At 41.3% G+C, this 20,101-nt stretch overlaps 1 protein-coding gene and 1 pseudogene across 8 annotated transcripts in view; both read right to left on the reverse strand.

The window, feature by feature from the left end:
- Positions 1–20,101, reverse strand: part of anks1ab (ankyrin repeat and sterile alpha motif domain containing 1Ab) — a 119,571-nt gene that overhangs the window by 8,377 nt on the left and 91,093 nt on the right. The window contains exons 12-16 of one of the 8 annotated variants that reach the window (XM_088338963.1): positions 19,878–20,015; positions 17,422–17,598; positions 12,809–12,907; positions 7,956–8,053; positions 2,489–5,370 (exon numbers count right to left, since the gene is read on the reverse strand). In XM_088338963.1, coding sequence (XP_088195089.1) covers positions 5,337–5,370; positions 7,956–8,053; positions 12,809–12,907; positions 17,422–17,598; positions 19,878–20,015 — 546 coding nt within the window. In that variant the 3' untranslated portion in view covers positions 2,489–5,336. Of the gene's footprint in view, positions 1–2,488; positions 5,371–6,257; positions 8,054–12,344; positions 12,908–17,421; positions 17,599–19,877; positions 20,016–20,101 lie in introns of those variants that run through there. The other 7 variants (XM_088338956.1, XM_088338961.1, XR_015850785.1 and 4 more) reach the window with 7 other exon arrangements.
- Positions 14,044–14,186, reverse strand: LOC148364756 (U2 spliceosomal RNA; annotated as a pseudogene).

The raw sequence follows: 20,101 nt of genomic DNA on the forward strand, positions 1-20,101 counted from the left end.
TCTCAACACAATCATGCATTACCCGGGGAAGCTTACAGTCAGAACACAGAGAAAAGTCTGTTGACGCCACAATAACAGCCTTCAAAACCCACAAAATGAAACACGGTGCGTGCGCTGGCGTCGTGCTCTTGGCGTAGCAGATCCGTTATCACCACAACACACACACGAACGTTCGGATTCCTTTGAAAGCAACGTGATACAAACTTTGCGTGCGAGACCCTCCTCTTGTGTTAGCTTTTAAGTAACCCCCCTGTTAGCGAGTCTGTGGTGACCCGCACTATTACACCATCACATTCTTTTTCACCTTTTGCTGACCTTGTTAGGCTTCCTTATCCATAAAAATCTCATCCCGCTCATTCACACCTAGGGACAATTTCGACCGGCCAAATCCATAAAAATATGTTTTCTTTTTTTGGTGTTGGTGTCTGCGCCTCTTTTCTCTTAGCAATTAAATAAACCTGAGCTTAATTTTAATTATTGTTCCCACTCTGGTAACTTAACCCCGCAGAAGTCTTGTCAAAGGTCATGGCAGCAGTGTTCTGGTTTGCCCGCGTCCCTGCGTCCTAGACGCATCATTTTTGCTGGGGACGCATAGTCTCAAATCAACGTACGTCCCCGGGTTGCAACTTTTTTGACACAAAATTGTCATTATTACCCGATTACTTTTTTTTAACAAAGATTTACCACACTCCAAACTTTTCGTCAGGCAGATCCGCCATTGTTGTTTTGGTCTCGCGGTTCGAGTTTTCGTCTGCACGCCGATCTCGGCCAACGAGATCTCGTTGTGTAGTGAAAGGAAGTCCGTCTTTCTTAGAGAACCGGCTTTTTTTTAGTAGTATCGAGGTTGAAATCGTAAATCGGCGACAAATATATAATATAAATCGATATATTCATTCAGTTTTAATCATCAAATTATTAATTCATTTTCTGCCACAAATTATTGTTGGTAATATACCAATTAAAGGGATCACCACAAACCTGTCTTTTTTTATTTTCTCCTTTTATACTTCCTTTTTTTCTTAACTTCTTTATACAACATAATTCGTAATATCAATCATCAAAGCAAGTGAGCCGTTTGAGAGCCGGCTCTTTTTAATGAGTTGAGCCAAAAAAGCCGGTTCTCTAAAAAAAAAAGACGGTCTTCCTTTCACTACGGAGGCAGTAGCTCAGGAGGTAGAGCGCACGTCTTGGGATCAAGGGATCCCAGTTCGAATCCCAACTCCTCCGTGTTACATGTCGAAGTGTCCTTGGGTAAGACACTGAACCCCTAATACCCCATGGCTGCAAGGATTGGGAAATGTGGAGCACATTGTAAAGAGCTTTAGGAAGTCATTGACTTGAAAAGTCCTATATAAATGCAGATCAAATGCAGATCATCACTACACAACGAGATTTCGTTGGTCAAGATCGGCATGCAGATGAAAACTCGAACCGCGAGACCAAAACAACAATGCGGATCTGCCTGACGAAAAGTTTGGAGTGCGGTAAATCTTTGTTAAAAAAAAGTGATCGGGTAATAATGACAATTTTGTGGCAAAAAGGTTGCGTTGATTTGAGACTATGCGTCCCCAGCAAAAATGATGCGTCTAGGACGCAGGGACGCAGGCAAACGAGAACACTGGACATTGTTGACAAGAAAATACTCTGCAAATCCATCTCTATACTGAATTTACCTCACAAGACTCGACAGGTCTTCGTTTTATGTTTGTGAAAATATACTCGCAAAATGAAACACACATGAGTGGAGGAGAGGGTCTGGTTGTTGCTTTGTGGACTCATAGGCTGCGTCCCATTCTTCTCACTTTCACTCGCTATTTGCCCTAGTCACTCGGTTTTGAGCGTTCACGTGAAAATAGGATGTGTCCCAATACTCTCAAGACCGAGGGAGAAGTGCCCTCAACCCATGACATAACCACTTCAGATCGAGGGGGGTCGCTACCTCACTTGGAGCGAAGTAACTACCCAGAAGGCTTTGCAAATTCTCAATATCAACAAACATGGCCGGAAAGGAACCGCACAAATGTAAGTAGTTTTCCACAACGACGCATGTATTTGCAACGAAATATATTGAGATATCTTGGTTAGACATAAACGCAATAGAAAATCGCATTTTCGCGTTAAAACATGAACATTGCAAAATCGCTACTTTAGCGCGCGAATCTACCGAGGGAGCCGCAAAAAAAAACATCTTCACACTCCAAACCGTAGAGTAGGATAAGTGTGCAGAAAATCACGGTTCAGCCTTGCAAGTCCCGTCCAATTTCTTAGGGGACAATCTTCACTTCACTTACTGAGGGGACTTCCCTATGGAGGGACCTCACTGGAGGGTTCTCAGGGCTAAGTGAGAGGAATGGGATTGGGCCAAAGTCCAATTAAGATTTCAGTTTTTGGCAGTAGTTTGTGTTTTATAATCTTGTCTTTATAACCGCGTCAAAAGTGACGATACCGATGTAAAAATTTCAATCAGAGCATTTTATAGTGAACTGAAAACATTTTCTTTTACTTTATTTCGTTGAAATAGACATTCCTAACAAAGACAAGAAGCCAGGATGCAGTGGACAAATGTAAGTGTTTTTGTATACATTTAATATACGCAGGGTAGGGTAGGGTTACTTTAATTTGATTACTTTCAATTACTTTTGGATTACTCCAATACCAAAAAACTAATAAAAGACAAAGGAAACTAAATATGAATAAAATGACTAAATTTTGTGCAGGCTTGGGGAGTAACGGAATACATGGAACGGCAAAAATGATTTATGTTAATTTTGTTTCTGTCGCATTTTATGTTCGTTTTGCCGGAGATCAAGGCCAGGAGAGAAAGCTTACCACGTGTTGTGAGTCATCATTTTATTCATATTGTAAAGTTGGCTGTTTTGAGATATGTGCATTTCTCAGAATCCAATTCAATGAAATTAATGTGTTTTTATCTCATCTCATTAGCCGTACCGCTTTTCCTCATTAGGGTCGCGGGGGGGCTGGAGCCCATCCCAGCCATCTCCAGGCAGTGGGCAGGGGACACCCTGAGCTGGTTGCCAGCCAATGGCAGGGCACACAGGGACAGACAACTCGCTTGCTCATTCACACCTAGGGACAATTTGGACCGGCCAATCCACCTGAAATGCATGTTTTTGGAACGTGGGAGGAAACCGGAGTGCCCGGAGGAAACCCACGCGAGCACGGGGAGAACATACAAACTCCGCACAGGAAGTCTGGAGCTGGATTTGAACCCATGACAGGTTCCCATGACATGAACTGTGCCGCACAAGCGCTAACCACTGCTCCGCCGTGCTGCCCTAATCTGTTTTTATATTCCTAAATATAAAAACAATCTCTCTCACACACACATATAGTCACGTTTCAAACATCAGTCTAATTTGATCTTTTTATTGAGTTGCAGTTTTATTTTGATCCATCATGAGGGGAGTTTATCCAACAGCCCAGGTGGACCAGTCGAGGGAATCCTGTGACGTCATGAGGGTATCGATGAGGGTGTTACTTGGATGCTACAGCAACAATGGCTGCTATGATGACCGCACCGCCGATAACTGCTGCAGTTGCGGGCGTCAACCCGATACATGTTATGATCACCACTGGTTCCATTTATGAGCCCAAAAGTCGTTTCTTGTCTAAGAACTTCGAAAAAAGTTTTTTTTTCTCTCTCTCTATCCCCTTTCATCCGCTGCTATTTCAGGCCCTTTACCCACTCATATATCCTTTTATTGTGAAGTCGCGCTCGTGTGTGTGTTCCTTTTCCTGTTTTCTGTGACCAGTAATAAACCACGCCTATCGAGCGGGAGTTTCAGTCCTTGGGGGAGGTTAAGGATAGCTTCGTCAGCAGGGCTGAAGCTTCCACGAAGTAGATTAAAACCAAAATAAGTGCTTTTATTTTAGTAATTCTGCCAACAGTACGTTGCGGCGCTGCCACGAGCGGCTGCCTTTTCCAGCAGCTGCCCTATTGTTTTATTGTCTGCTCCTATCTTCGGTGTTTTTTTTCTTCCCGTTTTGACAACTACACTATGGATTACTTCTATCCTATGGACATGGGTTTTAACGCACAAGAAATGCGTGTTTTCAAGGAATTTCAACTCCTTGCCCTGAAGATTTCTCGTGCCGGCGTGATGAAGGGGCCTATCGTGGAGGAAAAGCCGGAGCTAGCGAAGCGGCTAGCGGCGTTATAAGTCTTCGGTACCATCCGTAATCATGGTAAATGCGAACTCACGACCAAATAAGATCATCGAGTGCTGGTGGAAAACATCGAAGCGCACAGGGAGCGCAGTTGCTGTGTTTTGCGGAAACGTGGCTCACGTTTAGCATTCCGGACGCTAACGTGTAGCCACCCGGAGCTACCCGGAGCAATCCGGCTTCAACGCCGCTAAACAGAGACACGAAAGCCGGGGAGAATCGGAGAGGAGGCGGACTTGCTAACACGAGGTGGTGTATCCCTGGATTTTCACAAAGAAAAGTTTTCCATCTGCTGCAGGGATGTCGAATTTTTGGACTGGCGTGACGTCATCCACTTCGCTACAAGCACCCCTAGGGCATCATGTTCATAAACAACAGGGTAGACTGCTGGAAGTCTGAATTTCCCTACGGGGATAAATAAAGTATCTATCTATCTATCTATCTAACAGAGAGTTTATATAATATAATAGCTTTAACACATATTTAGTTTCTTTTGTCTTTTATTAGCATATTTGCTATTGGAGTCATCCAAAAGTAATTGAAAGTAATCCAGTTAAAGTAACCCAACCCAACCCTGAATATACGTAAACGGGTCAGTTGCACACCTAACGCAAGAGGAGGGTTAAGTGTGATAACAAAATGTTAAGTCGCAGGGAAAATGCAAGCTTGGCCCTCTACAGTTTCTTTTTTTAAATAAAGTCAGATATAATCGGGGGCGTGTTTGGAAACATTTACAAAACTCGTCTCAAACTGTGTCAGAAATCAAAAAAACGCCATAAAACCGTCACCGGGTTGAAAGATTCAAAGGGATAGTGCCATGTGTCAACACAGTGTTCTTTTTGTTGTTTTCTTTTGTCTCTTCGTGCTACCATGATGCTGAGAGGCACAGGGCAGTTACAAGGCCGGAGAAGTAACCCCCAAACAAGGACCCTCTAACCCTCCCTCAGTCACTTAGTGTGTTGGAGAAGCAGCGTGCAATCATTGGGGGGGCCATGACATGACATCGGGCTGCCGACCTCCTCGAAGTGCAGCAAACGTGTGTTAGTGATCCATCTAAAATGTTTTTTTTGTTTTTTTTTTACAAATGCATAGAAAACAACAACGAAAACAAAACTGCTCATTGGTTTGGCATCGTCTCCTTCCTCACAGTGTCACAGTGGTAGATGCCTGGTAAGACAAGAGAGGCTACACACGGACAAAAGAAAAAAAAAAATCCAATAATGAAAGAAATATTTTTATGTTGATATACATTACCGTTCGAAGGTTTGGGGTTGCTGGAAAATGTTCCTATTTTTTAAGGAAACGTGCTGGTTTTTCAATGAAACCTATATTACTAACGCTGTAAATTCAATATCTACAGTACATAGTAACACAGAGGCCCATTTCAAAGATGTTCAAATAGTACACTGTGTTTACGGATTTCATTAAAGGCTAATGATGGCTGACTAGAGAAATGTTGTGCATTTATGCACTTCTGAAAATTATTTAGCTGTTTACAGAAGCTATAAAATTGAAGAAATCCGGAGAGTCACATTTGTGATTGATTTAAGTTTCAGAACAGCCAGAAAAATAAAACTATCATATGAAACATGACAGGGTATTCTTGTTCTAAGAAATAAAGCCTATTACATGCCAGAAATTGCAAAGAAGCTAAAGCTCTCCTACAACGATGTGTACTACTCCCTTCACAGAACAGCACAAACGAAGAAGAAAAAGAAGGGGGATACCCTGCTGCACAACGAAGCAAGAGGAAAAGTACATAATAGTCTCTTGTTTCAGAAAATTGCCATACAGGCCTTCAATTTGAAGCTTGATTAACAGGGTTGGGTAGGTTTACTTTAACTTGATTACTATCAATTACTTTTGGATTACTCCAATACCAAATATGCTAATAAAAGACAAAAGAAACTAAATAAGAATACAATTATGACTCACAACACGTGGTAAGCTTTCTCTCCTGGCTTTGATCTCTTTGAACTCCGGCAAAACTAACATAAAATGTGACAGAAACAAAATGAAAATAAATCCAAACAGCTTGCCAACATCATTTTTGCCGTTCCGTGTATTCCGTTACTCCCCAAGCCTGCACAAAATTTAGTCATTTTATTCATATTTAGTTTCTTTGTCTTTTATTAGCATATTTGGTATTGGAGTAATCCAAAAGTAATTGAAAGTAATCAAGTTAAAGCAACCCTACCCAACCCTGTTGATTAAATAGTACCTTCAAAACGCCAGTGTCAATATCTACAGTGAAGAGGCATCTACAGTGAGATGCTGGCCTTCAAGGCAGTGTCAAAGAAAACGCCATATCTAAGATTACCCAACAAAAGGAAGAAATTACCGTAAATTCCGGACTATAAGCCGCTACTTTTTTCCCAATTGTTCAGCCCTGCGGCTTATTGAGTGAAGCGGCCAATTTATGTAAGTTTTCTAGCGGCCACCAGCGGCACTCCAGTACAAAAGGTAAACTTTAGACCGGTGGAATTGTGCGCCGAGATAGACTGCATCCTCTTAGTTTATGTCCGAATTGTCCGTATGACAGAGGACAGAGGTTCGTTCCGATTATGAGGAAGACGCCCTTGATGGCGACAGTTATGAGGAGAAAGACGAGGACGGTTTACCGTGAATTTCGCAATTGCGGTACGGCTTTTTTTAACAGCTACGCTTTGTGCGTTGCGAGCGTGTTAGGAGTAGCGTGGTGGTACCTTTCACAGGCACGGTTTGGGATGAAAGTTATATTATTATTATTATTAAAGCTTTGAGAACTCTCTCGGTGTACCGTCTTTCTTTGTAAATATGTGTAACCATGTATAATATGTATTTGCAACTGTATATTTTTGTAATGTATTTATTTTAGAGACTTATTGTGATATGTTTTCTACAAGCGAATCAAAAAGAAGGGGCGGAGTAAACGCGGGCTGACGGGAAATGGAGTAAAGCTGAGTTAAATCTCTTTGTTGTTGCAACGGACAATAGTGGATATATATTTTTCCCACCCTTAACTTTTTTTAACATTTTTTTCGTTGGACTACTTTCAACGGGACCTGGACTTTCCATTAAATTCTAACTACCGGTATCATTTCCTGTGTATGTTGCCGATTGTGGTGGATGGATTGTGTACTATATTTGCAGTTACAATCGCGGCACCTAAAGTCAGGTTTGGGATACATTTTTGACTGTGTTACATGTTTAAATGTTGGCGCATGCGGCTTACACACAGGTGCGGCTTGTGTAAGGACAAAACCAATAATGTCTGCAAAATGTGGTGCGTGCGGCTTATAATCAGGTGCACTTTGTAGTCCAGATTTTACTGTAATATGGGCAAATGAACACAGACATTAAAAGACGAATTTGATTCATTAAATTGTGACTCCCAATAAAAAACACAAATTTGTCTGGCTGACCCCAAACCTTTGAGAGGTAGTGTATATGTAATATTTTTTTTACATAACTTACTCATTGCCTTTAACATCAAATGCAGTGAATAAGTTAACAAACAAAAAATAAGGATTTGGAGATGCAAGGAAAAACAAGTTCAGTCCAAAGGGGCGCATCTTAGTCCACGTTCGGCAGCGTGGAAGGGACCTTGTCGGAAAAAAAGGAGGTGCTAGAGCAGGCAGCCCTGAGGGGTGGCTACACCGTCACAGTGAGAAGGCACGGGGCTCGAACTGTGCGTGGATTGCGAACCGAATGCAGAGGGAGAAGGAACGGGGGGCACGGGATGTGGGGAGAGAAGGGAAGAGGGGCCTCAGAATATGGTGGTCTCGTACTTGGTGCTGACGGGCCGCCGGCTGGCATCACGCTGGTCCAAGAGCCAGGAGGTGCTGCCCAGGGAGTGCATGTCGGCATCCATCTCCAGAGGATCGATCTGCCGAGTGGAGGAGGAGGAGGAAGAGGGCGTTGGGAAAGGGAAAAATTGGAGGACGAAAGGGATTGCGTGAGACTGCGGAGATGACTCCCCTAAAACTGCCGGGCCCCGTGGCTCAATCCACCACATCGACTATTGACGGGCTCCGCTAGCTTGTGCTGTGAGCTTACACTACCCGAAACTGATATCACCGCAAATCGGGCCGGACACAAACCAACGACTGCAGGGTACTGGGTGGCACATCTATCTCACTCTTCGTAGGAGGTTCTTAGCAAGAATTTTAGCTCGGGACTCATGGTTTATAGCAGGGGTCGGGAACCTTTTTGACTCAAAGAGCCATAAAAGCAAAATATATTTATTTGATTTTGGGAAAGAGCTACACCATATATCACTGGTGTCAAACAGGCGGCCCGCGGGCCAGATCAGGCCCGCTCAGGGATTAAATCCGGCCCGCGAGACAACACTCAGAGAAGCGCAAGAGAAAAACAAGCTGCGGGTTGAAATATGTCAACTTGATGTTGCCAAAGCCAGGTGCCTCTCACAAAGACACAGTACTTGTATTTATTTATTTCTCTCTCTCTCTCTCTCTCTCTCTCTCTCTCTCTTTCTCTCTCTCTCTCCCCTTTTCTCCCACTCTCTGTCTCTGTCTCTTTCACTCTCTGTGTCTCTTTTTCCCTTCCTTTGTTCCTCTTTGTCTCTTTCTCTTTCTGTGTCTTTTTAACTTCTTTTGCTCTGACTTCCTTTTTTCCTTTTCTCTCTTTTTCTACCCTTGGCTCTTTCTTTTCTCTTTTCTCTCCTTCTGTCTTTCTATTTCTCTTTGGATTTCTTTCTTCCAATCCCCTTTTTTCTCCCTCTCTCACGACTTCTTTTTATATCTTTTGTTCCTCACACTCTCTCCCTCTCTTTTTCTCCCCCCTCTTTCTCTTATTTCTTTATCTCTCTTATTTCTTTCTCTTTAATCTACAAGTCCGGCCCCCGACAGAATGTTTGTTCTATGGTGTGGCCCCCGAGTTCAAATGAGTCTGAGACCCCTGTCATATATTATGAGACAAATTTACTAAATTGCTAAACCCGCGCCCCAGACAAAAGCTTAGTCTTCAGCACATTTATTTTTGATGATTTGATAAAAATGATGGAGAATAATGCCAGAGCCCGTGTCCCAAAATCAACAAACATACCACTTTAAACTTGTCTCTTTCTTGCAATGACTCAAGATCGGTTAAACTCATTTCGACCCTTTTTTCATACATATTGGTTTCAAAACCAGATGCAAGCAGTTATTTTGTAAAAAACGTCACAACATTCTGCAAACAGGGAGCCTGATGTGCTTACCTTTGGCGCAGACGACGTAGGGCGAGAGATGGGAGGGAGTGCTTGCACTTTATGCATAGCTCCACTCATCCCTCCCACTCACCCAATCAAATAACTTTAAATTCTCTTCCGGTGTTTTGGCGTATTTACAGTTTGTTCTGTGGATTTCATTATAAGTACAAACCTTTTTTTATTCATTTAACAAATACTGTATTATTCGTTGAAACCGAAGAACAAAGCCAGTTTTCAGGTTTTCAGTTTACTTCAATAAAATTGGGTCACCATCATGTGGATGACAAAAAATGAGGTGTTAAAAGTACTGTATTTTCTAAACTTGCCATGTCCTGCACGGTTGTCATGGCGCCCAGCTGGCCCCGCCCCTTGACACCGGCTGACCTGCATTTCTTGATTACTCCTATGGGTACTTAAACGCTCCTTTTGGAACTGCCCTTTGCCAAATCGTTGTTTACCCTTGTTAAAAACCTGTTCATGCCTGTTTGATACAGTTTGTTCTGTGGATTTCATTATAAGGTATCTGAACACTGAACACAGATTATATAGTGAGCTTTTATATAAAGGATTCTTTAGCGTTGTACAGCCAAAACGAGTTTTTTTTTTTTTTTTGGGGGTGTGACACCTTGACTGTAAATTGTAGTGAAAAACGTGCCCTAGATATTCTGCGAAGTACTGCACTGTAATTCAGCTTTGGTTTGGCTTTGCGTGTATCTGAACAGGATTAATGGCTCAAGTTTTGAACGAGATGGAGAAAAATTGCATGCAATCAAATTTGTCTCTGAGCCACAGGTACTCATAGAAAGAGCCATAAATGGCTCGCGAGCCATAGGTTCCCGACCCCTGGTTTATATATCCATACAATATAATTTTCCATATTTTTGGCACTATAAGGCGCACTAAAACCCCAAATTGGCCAGAAATTTAAAAGTACCCAGTGTAACGCAAAATACGGTGGAACCGATTAGTACTGCATACTGCATTTATCCGTGTGCGTAACTACACAAGGTTTTCTAGTATAATACTACTATTTGTGCAAAATTAGATCGATAGAAAAACCTCACTGACCATAACCTTGAATTGCATGCAACAGGAATTGAGCCCAGGTCATGGCGGTGAGAGTGCTGATAGTTGACCACTAGACCACCAGATGATATCACATACAGTCTCATACACATACAGGCCATACAAATACGATTTGCAATGCAGTATTTTCTAACTCAGGTCTCAGATTGGCGAGTGGATATAAATTAGAGAGGCCAAATGATGGAGAAGTTGTGTGTGTTATTGTCCACTACGTTGTTATCAATGACCTGTCTATTTCCAATGCCAGGATTGAATTCCACAACTGACGAGTCAAAAAGCTTTGTTTAATAATAGTACCGTATTTTCCGCACTATAAGGCGCACCGGGTAATAGGGCGCACCCCCAAAAAATAGTTTTTGGTCCTATATTTCCCATACATAAGGCGCACCGGATTATAAGGCGCTACAATGGGAATGTCGACAAAACAGTCAGATAGTTCAGTCAAAATTATTATCCCCTTAACATTCCGAAAGCTTGCAATGAAGCAAATACGTGTCTCAGACATGTACGGAAACAGTGTCTGTACGATGTCACCAATCACTCAAATGGATCGTTCCAAATATCATTCGGAAGGTTAAAGTCTTGGGATTCAAGAAATGCCAAACATTTCTTAGTTTCCATTTTATTTTTTGCTGGCAACTGTGTGGACAGCAAAGTAAGAATTTCATTGTGCAGGGATACGAGGTTCTTTACTGCGCCTATGACAATAAACACTTTGAATTGAATTTAGTTTAAAAATAGACTCATCACAGAAACATCAAGATCGTTCTAAAACAAGATACCGGGAAAATATAAAGCCGCATAGCTCACCTAAGTTCTCTTGCAGCCATCACGTTCAATAATGATACGTAACCATGGTCTTCTTACAACCGTGAGTGTAGTAAATCCAGGAGAGTAAAATATTTACAAATACAGAATAGTAAAAAATGTATTCTCTATGCCGTAGTGCAACCCAACCTGTGATTCACATTCATCTTTTTCGGCCAATCGCAGGCTTTGTTTCGCCCTTTTAGCCTATGCGAGCCTGTAAATGATAAAAAGGATCCGCCCCCTTTACCTCCGAATAACTTTAGCCAATAGTGACTGATTCAAATGATGATTGACACATTGTTTAGGAAAGGAAACGCCGGTATATAAATCCCAGCATACACCGCGGACGACTTTGCCTTCGGGGGAAAATCTAGTCGGCGGCTGCTTGCTTTAGTTGCAAGACTTTGCGACTTAATATTGATCCATATATAAGGCGCACTGTATTATAAGGCGCATGGTCAGCTTTTGAAAAAAATAAAGGCTTTTAGGTGCGCCTTATAGTGCGGAAAATACGGTACTTCAAATTAGACACATAAAAGCATACCACTTGATATCACAAATTTTAAAGGACCAATTTGATTCATTACTTGATGCAATGCCCAGCCCTAAATCATATTATACACTGAAAGAATTGTTCTATAGGTTTACGCAGTGCCATATCTGTTATGGCATCTGTTTTTTAAGTTGATTTATATCTAACTTGTTCCTTATTGTCAGGGTTGGGTAGGGTTACTTTAACTTGATTACTTTCAATTACTTTTGGATTACTCCGATACCAAATATGCTAACAAAATACAAAAGAAACTGTGCAGGCTTGGGGAGTAACGGAACACATGGAACGGCAAAAATGATGTTGGCAAGCTGTTTGGATACATTTTCATTTTGTTTCTGTCGCATTTGATGTTAGTTTTGCCAGAGATCAAAGAGTTCAAAGCCAGGAGAGAAAGCTTACCACGTGTTGTGAGTCATCATTTTATTCATATTTAGTTTCTTTTGTCTTTTATTAGCATATTTGGTATCGGAGTAATCCAAAAGTAATTGAAAGTAATCCAGTTAAAGTAACCCTACCCAACCCTGCTTATTGTATTGAACCGTGACAATGAGGACAACATTCTAGAAAATCAAATGGAGCTTGTCCCGTTCTTAGGTTTTTCTCTATTTTGGGAGGCAGAGGATTATTTATTAGCAAAACTCCTTCTGGGTTTTGGGAATTCTACAGTGTCCACAAACCTGTCCCACAACAGGAAGTAAAGGGCAGAAATACCTGTTGAGCAGTGAGTATACATCCCACTAGTTGTTCTTATTCCAGTTCACGTAAAAATAAAAAAGCATCCACCAAACACAAGCGGGGAACCTTTTGTCCAGCTAAACGGCGACACTTTCGCTCAAGGCGTCTATGAGGATAAATGGTGATGGCGGGTGCGAGAGGAAAATGGAATCTGCAGCAGTGGGAAATGAGGAAGGTATTTGCGGCGGCGGGTGAGGGGGAGTGTAATGGCAGCGGTGGGGTGAGTCGAGGCAAGGAAAGAGAAGGACCTGGACTCCAGGGCTAACGGAGTGCAACGGGAGGAAGGTAGGACGGTGGGTGGTGCACGTGTGACAGTGACAGCAGCGGCAATCGAGCATGGGGGCACCCTGGGGGCAACACCAAGAAGACAAGAAGACAAGGATGTGTTAAAAGACAAGAGCATTGTGACAGTGCGACAAGCTTCTCCAATTCAAGTCTTGGGATCGGAAAGTTCAAGTCAAGTAGCATTCGGGAGGGTTTGCCGTGACATTGCGCTTCCGTGTCAAATATTTTGCCAAGTACAGTAATCCCTTGTTTTTCACAGTGGTTGCGTTCCACAAAGGTTCTGCGGTCGTCAAACCAGCAAAGTAGAAACCTTTATTTATTCATTTATCAATTATTATTACAGTGGAACCTCGGTTTTCGAACGCCTCTCTGTTCGATCAAATTTCCAGAAATTCTTGCTTCGCTGTTCGGTCAAAAAAATCGGAGTTCGAACGCCGGTAATGCATGGGTGCGTACACTAGGGTGCGATGCTGAGCGGCGTATGGGTGTTTTAGGCCCAAATTATGCCTCAGAAGAAAGTGCAAGCAGCAAAGTTGCTACAGGTGAAAAAAGAAAAGTAGTGCGTACAACTATTGCATTTAAGAAAGAAATAATAGCCAAATATGAAGGAGGTGTGCGAGCGCCTTCTGCTGACCACCACAAAAGTAAGAAATCCTATTCATAAGATTACGATAACGCGAACGTACGATTAGCCTGGGTTAGCTTTAAGTTTACGTTAAACATTCAGGGTGTTGGAACGGAGCTCAACATTGAGGTGTTGGACCTGAGCCCCCATTCCAATGAACCGCTCACCGCTTGTTGTGGAGACCCAGGTGCTAAATGACTTGTAAACGACCTGATGTTTTTATTTTTACACGTTCATGTAAGCGTAATCTTTCTTACGGAAGATTACGATAACGCGAACGTATGATTAGCCTGGGTTAGCTTTATGTTTACGTTAAACATTCATGGTAAACATTCAGGGTGTTGGAACGGATTAAAACGATTTACATTATTTTTAATAGGAAAAAGATTAACTAATCAGTTTTCGAACAGGGTTCTGGAACGGATTATGGTCGAGAACCGAGGTTCCACTGTCTTTATTTTTTTTGGTCATTGTCCATTTTCCATTATCCATTATCCATTATCCATTATCAGTCAAAACATGATCCATGTCACAGCCAAAAGGCCGAGACACTTGATCCTAGCCAAGAGGCTAAGCGAATGCACCATTCCCAGAGGTACTGCAATACCGGGCCGATGTGTGGAGTGGACGGAGCAAGCTCCTATTCCATCTCCCTGTAACAAAAATACTACACTTGATTTTAGCCTGAATTTGCCTTGCATGGCTGACGCCGCTATCGGTGCGTGAGTGTGTGTGTGTGAATGGGTAAGATTGAAGCACATTGTAAAGCTCATTGGGATCTCTTCAGTGACTTGAAAAGAGCTATATAAATGCAGATCATTTACCAATTACCATTTAAATTGCAGCTTAGAGATTTTTGGGGGGATTTTTACATCCTGTCAAATATTTTTAAAATCAAACACATTGCCGACTGCAATGTAGTAGGACATACCATGGGCGCACAGTCTATCAATTAGGATCTATTAGAAAAGCCTAAATTTAAACAATAGATTCCGCCCGCATATATTCTTGATCCTCTGTGAAGAAAAAGCGACCTCTACTACAATGCAAAAAAAGGAAAAAACAAGAACACACTAAAGAAATCAATTGCAAAAAAGATTGTAATTAAAAATGTAATTAATTATTCAAATTGTGTGATTATACTGTTTTTAGGATGTTTTAACCGTTTTACCATGTCTTTTGACTAATCAGCAGAGATTTCATCTTTTAAGACACAGGTGTCAAAGAGGCAGCCCGCGGGCCAAATCAGGCCCGCTAAGGGATTGAATCCGGCCCGCGAGACAACACTCAGAGAAGCGCAAGAGAAAAACAAGCTGCAGGTTGAAATATGTCAACTTGATGTTGCCTCGAACAAAGACACTGTACTTGTATTTATTTCTCTCTCTCTCTCTCTGTCTCTGTCTCTCTCTCTTTCTCTTTTCCACCCCTTTTCTCCCACTGTCTGTCTCTTTCACTCTCTGTGTCTCTCTTTTTCTCTTCCTTTGTTGCTCTTTGTCTCTTTCTCTCTCAGTGTCTCTCTTTTTCTCTTCCTTTGTTGCTCTTTGTCTCTTTCTCTCTCAGTGTCTTTTAACCTCTTTCGCTCTAACTTCCTTTTTACCTTTTTTCTCTTTTCACTTTCTCTCTTCATACCATTTGTTTTCTCTTTTCTCTCCTTCTGTCTTTCTATTTCTCTTGGGATTTCTTTCTTCCTCTCTTTTTCTTTCCCCCCTCTCACAACCTTTTATCTTTTGTTTCTCACGCTCTCTCCCTCCCTCTCTCTTTTTCTTTCTCTTTAATCTACTAGTTCGGCCCCCGACAGAATGTTTGTTCTATCGTGTGGCCCCCGAGTTCAAATGACTTTGACACCCCTGTTTTAAGACATGCAAAATTCGAACTCACCAAAACTTCTTCAAACTAGATACTAGCATAATTCTTGTCACAGAATTTTTCGGCCGTAAAAGGCCGAAAGTGCAACATCGGTTTGGGCCGAAAGAATAATCTAACTTCATATCCTTTGCCCGGGGGGAATTTGTGCTCTTGGTGGCCACATGTTTTTTATTTTGAACATGAGAAAGAAGGACACGGAGGTCAAAACGAGAGCTCGGCCAAGCTTTTAACAACAAAACATTTTCTCCAAAGTTCCCGCGTCCCCTTTTCTTCTGACTATTTTTGTAGCCGCTAGCTGGACTTTGGTTAAGGTTTCCTTGGTAACACTACAGAGCTAACTCACTGCTGTTGAGCAGTTTTATTTGTAAACCACTTTGTGTGTGACATTTAGTCAATTTGTCCCAAAGTTAATTGTCTGGTGTACGCTATGTCTGGCGAGATTTTAATTTGTCTTTATTATTGTTCTTAATTCGTCAAAACTGTGAGCTGACTCGTTTATTGAATTGTTATCATAATCCGTTCCGTCTTTTTATTCCCAACCCTAACCCTAACCCTAACCCTAACCCTTTGTACTCGTAACCCTAACCCTAACCCTATTCCGAACCCTTTATATTCCTAACCCCTAACCCTAACCCTATTCCAAACCCTTTGTATTCCTAAACCTAACCCTAACCCTAACCCTTTTCCAAACCCTTTGTATTCCTAACCCTAACCCTAACCGTATTTCAAACCCTTTGTACTCCTAACCCTAACCCTATTCCGAACCCTTTATATTACTAACCCCTAACCCTAACCCTATTCCAAACCCTTTGTATTCTTAACCCTAACCCTAAGTCAAGTCAAGTCATCTTTATTTGTATAGCCCTAAATCACGAAGAGTCTCAAAGGGCTTTACAGATTATTACACTATATTACACAGACTATTTTTCAGCCGACGAGAAGAGTAGGTTATTCATATGCTAACCCTAACCCTAACCCTATTCCAAACCCTATTCTAAACCCTTTGTATCCCTAACCCTAACCCTAAACGTATTTCAAACCCTTTGTACTCGTAACCCTAACCCTAACCCTATTCCGAACCCTTTATATTCCTAACCCCTAACCCTAACCCTATTCCAAACCCTTTGTATTCCTAACCCTAACCCTAACCGTATTTCAAACCCTTTGTACTCCTAACCCTAACCCTATTCCGAACCCTTTATATTACTAACCCCTAACCCTAACCCTATTCCAAACCCTTTGTATTCTTAACCCTAACCCTAAGTCAAGTCAAGTCATCTTTATTTGTATAGCCCTAAATCACGAAGAGTCTCAAAGGGCTTCACAGATTATTACACTATATTACACAGACTATTTTTCAGCCGACGAGAAGAGTAGGTTATTCATATGCTAACCCTAACCCTAACCCTATTCCAAACCCTATTCTAAACCCTTTGTATCCCTAACCCTAACCCTAAACGTATTTCAAACCCTTTGTACTCGTAACCCTAACCCTAACCCTATTCCGAACCCTTTATATTCCTAACCCCTAACCCTAACCCTATTCCAAACCCTTTGTATTCCTAACCCTAACCCTAATCCTAAAGCCAAAATGCCTGACAAATAAATACTTAAAATAGGGTCGAAAGCTTTCACTGTAGCAGTTTCAAGAAATTTTTTATTAAAACTTAACTCAAAGTAGAATTAACATGCTTTTGCCGTTTGCATTTTGGATCTCTCAGCAGTTGTATTTTATTGTCAGACAGGATTTCTTTTAAACACTTGAATTCCTTTTTTTTGGTTGACTGAGAATTTAATAGAAAATGTATTTAAAATCAGTACATAATAATTTGCCAGTCAATTATTGATCATTTTATTTTGTGCATTTTTGAGGGGACCAGTCAGTGAAAAGTCTTTAAATTATGATTATTTTCTAATTATTTCTATGTTTAAGTTAATTCCAAACTGATAGCTACATCCATTAAAATATTTTGAAGAATTAAAAAAGGGGCAAAATATTGCTGAATAAACTTTATGATAATAATCCTTTGTGACTTCCCTTGAGTTCTGATTGTGTACTGTCTAGGTTGGTAGGGCGCTACTCACTGCTGATCTCCTCATATTGCTCCATGGCTGCGACACGGGCCGGCTGCTTTTGGTCTCGACCACCTCGGAACTCAATGACGAGTGGGGGATGAAGTGTCTCTGCCTGGACTGCAGAGTCATTTGGTAGGCCACTTCGAAAGCCTGACCCAGAGTTAAGATGATCTCGTACGTCTGCGTCTGTGTAGGAAATTCGGTATCAGTTCAAGGTCCTTGAGCATGAATGTTAAAGTTTCTTTAATCCTTCATCTTGATTCTTGTTAGGTCAAATTAATTAACTTTTGGAGGATTTTCCCAATTGAAATGTTATATTAATTGTTTAGAATTTCCCCCTCAAAAAATCCTGGGAAAGCTCAACCTGAATCACTCAACAATCTGACATTTACAGTATTTTCTTTCACGGTTACCATGGCGCCCAGTTGGTCCCAGCCGGGTGGCGCCGGATTCTGTCGCGGTTGCCACGGCGCCCAGTTGGCCCCGCCCATGGACACCGGCTGAGACGCATTGACTGATTGCTCCTTGGCAGTATTCGAACGCGCTCCTTTGAGCCGTTAGTTGTCTGTTTGTTAAACTTCTGTGATATTTCTGTGAAACTTCTGCATACTCCTGTTTAACTCTGAGAAATGCCTAGTCTGTAAATTTGCCTGCATTTGATCCTGTTTTGTTTTTGGGCCTGATTTGTTGGATTTTTACCTTGTTTTTGTTTGGATTTGAATCCACTTTTCCCGGATCGAGTGTGCGCCCCCTTCTCCTCTCCCTAATAAATTACGAGTACGTTACGCGAGTGGGTTCTAAATTCTGTTTCCTGCCCTGGTTCGTGACATTTTCTGGATCTAAAATTCCCAGTTGGTCGGGAATTTCTAAGTGTGCCCTGCATACTGGAGAATATGTTGGATAGTATTGAGTAATTATATGTTGCAACAAAAGGTTTCCCCTTATTGAGCGATTCATTGTCCAATCAATTGTTGTCATTGAGCCATATCTCTATGATTTGTTTGATATGGAGTGTAAACCTGTGTCATGAGAGTGAGGGCCTGAGCTTTTACTATCGATCTAGCATTGGTGCTGAACAGAAATGAAAAGGCATAACAGTTTATCTCGTATCACACTATTTTTATTCATGGTTTAAGAAATACAGACTTTCATAGTGCTGTTTGTTCTGTATTCTTATTAAACAGACTCTCCACTTCTTCTTCTGTGAGTAATTAATGTTGTGAAAGGCAGAAACATAAAACAAGAACTTCTTCAGCATTATTGACGCACTGGTGAAGAAGTGGAGAGCCTGTTAAATCGATCAGAATGCAGAACAAAATGCACGATGGAAATCATCTTAAAATTGTAAATATTTTAATTATCATTGGAGCATTGCAACCAATGTTCCCTGTAATTTTCCACGGGTCTGAGCGTTCACACAAAGTTGGTGAGCAACGCTTGAAACAACAGTGAGCAACAGCAATCCCAAGTGTGGCAACTAAATCATTATCAAACATGTCCAAAACTTGACATCACGTTACATTTTGCTGAGTTTCCGGCAATGCAAAAAGATTTTTCTCTTTTGAATGAATTGACTAATGTATTATTGCAAAGCTTGTACGGCCTACAAACGTCGTTTGTACTTTCACAAGATATCCATTTCTTTTTATTTCCTGATATATTTTGTTGCATAATATTAACATTTTTGGGGGCTTATTGAGTCGGTTGTAAGATACAGAACTGTACTTAATCACATTTTTTAGTGGAAGTACAATGTTGGCAACAAGATTCACTTGATATAATTGGAAATTATTTGAATGCAACACAAACTTTTCCTTCTTTTTTCTGTGTTTTTTTTCTATTTTTTTTTTAAATTCCTTTAAAAAAAAATCTCATTGTGTTTATTTTTTCCGAGCTGTTTCTTTTTTGTTTTTGTTCTCTATTTACTTTTTTCCTACATTTCTTTATTTTCTTTTTTCTGGCTTTTTTCTGAATTTTTCCTTCTTTTTTTGATTCTTTTTTTCTCAGCTTTTCACTACTTTTTCATTTTGGTATTTTTTTCTTTTATGTTCTATTCCCCCCTTCTTTTAAGTCATTTTGTGCATAGTTTTACATAATATTTGGTCATGTTGGGATTAAAGAAGCAAAAACAACCCGAAGAGCCGTTTAGGACCCGAAAGAGCCGGTTCCTTTTAGTGAGCCGAGCTGAAGAAGCCGGTTCTCGACAAACTCTACTAGCTTTACTCAACTTCGTTATACTTTGACTCGACTTCAAAATACCGCATTTAGAAAACAGCGTCAGGGGAACCCTTGTATTTTTACCTTCATGCACTGTAACTTTGACTTAATTCACTTCTTAATTAGCAATTTTGAGCCCTGATTTTTTGTGCGCTGGCTAGATTTTCGCGCTGAGAATGTGCAGGCAGTGTGCGATTAGAGGGAATGTTGGTCATGATAAACTTATCCCTCCATTTGCCTGTACTGACCACCTCAACTGTGCTGAAGACATGACAAAAATGATGGCCGCTTTTGAGGTCCTTGGTGATGTAGGCGAATGTGCACAGGTCGTCCGGGTCCTGAGCGGCACAGGAGATGTTCCGGATCTCATGCTCTGCGACGATGGTCTTACGGAAAAGACAGAAAGGTAAACACAGCAAATGAGCTACAGCAGGGGTCAGGGACTTATGTCTCGCAAGCCATTTATGGCTCT

Source organism: Urocampus carinirostris, chromosome 6, assembly GCF_059441175.1.
Source record: "Urocampus carinirostris isolate Australia breed hairy pipefish chromosome 6, RoL_Ucar_1.0, whole genome shotgun sequence".
Classification (NCBI taxonomy): domain Eukaryota; kingdom Metazoa; phylum Chordata; class Actinopteri; order Syngnathiformes; family Syngnathidae; genus Urocampus; species Urocampus carinirostris.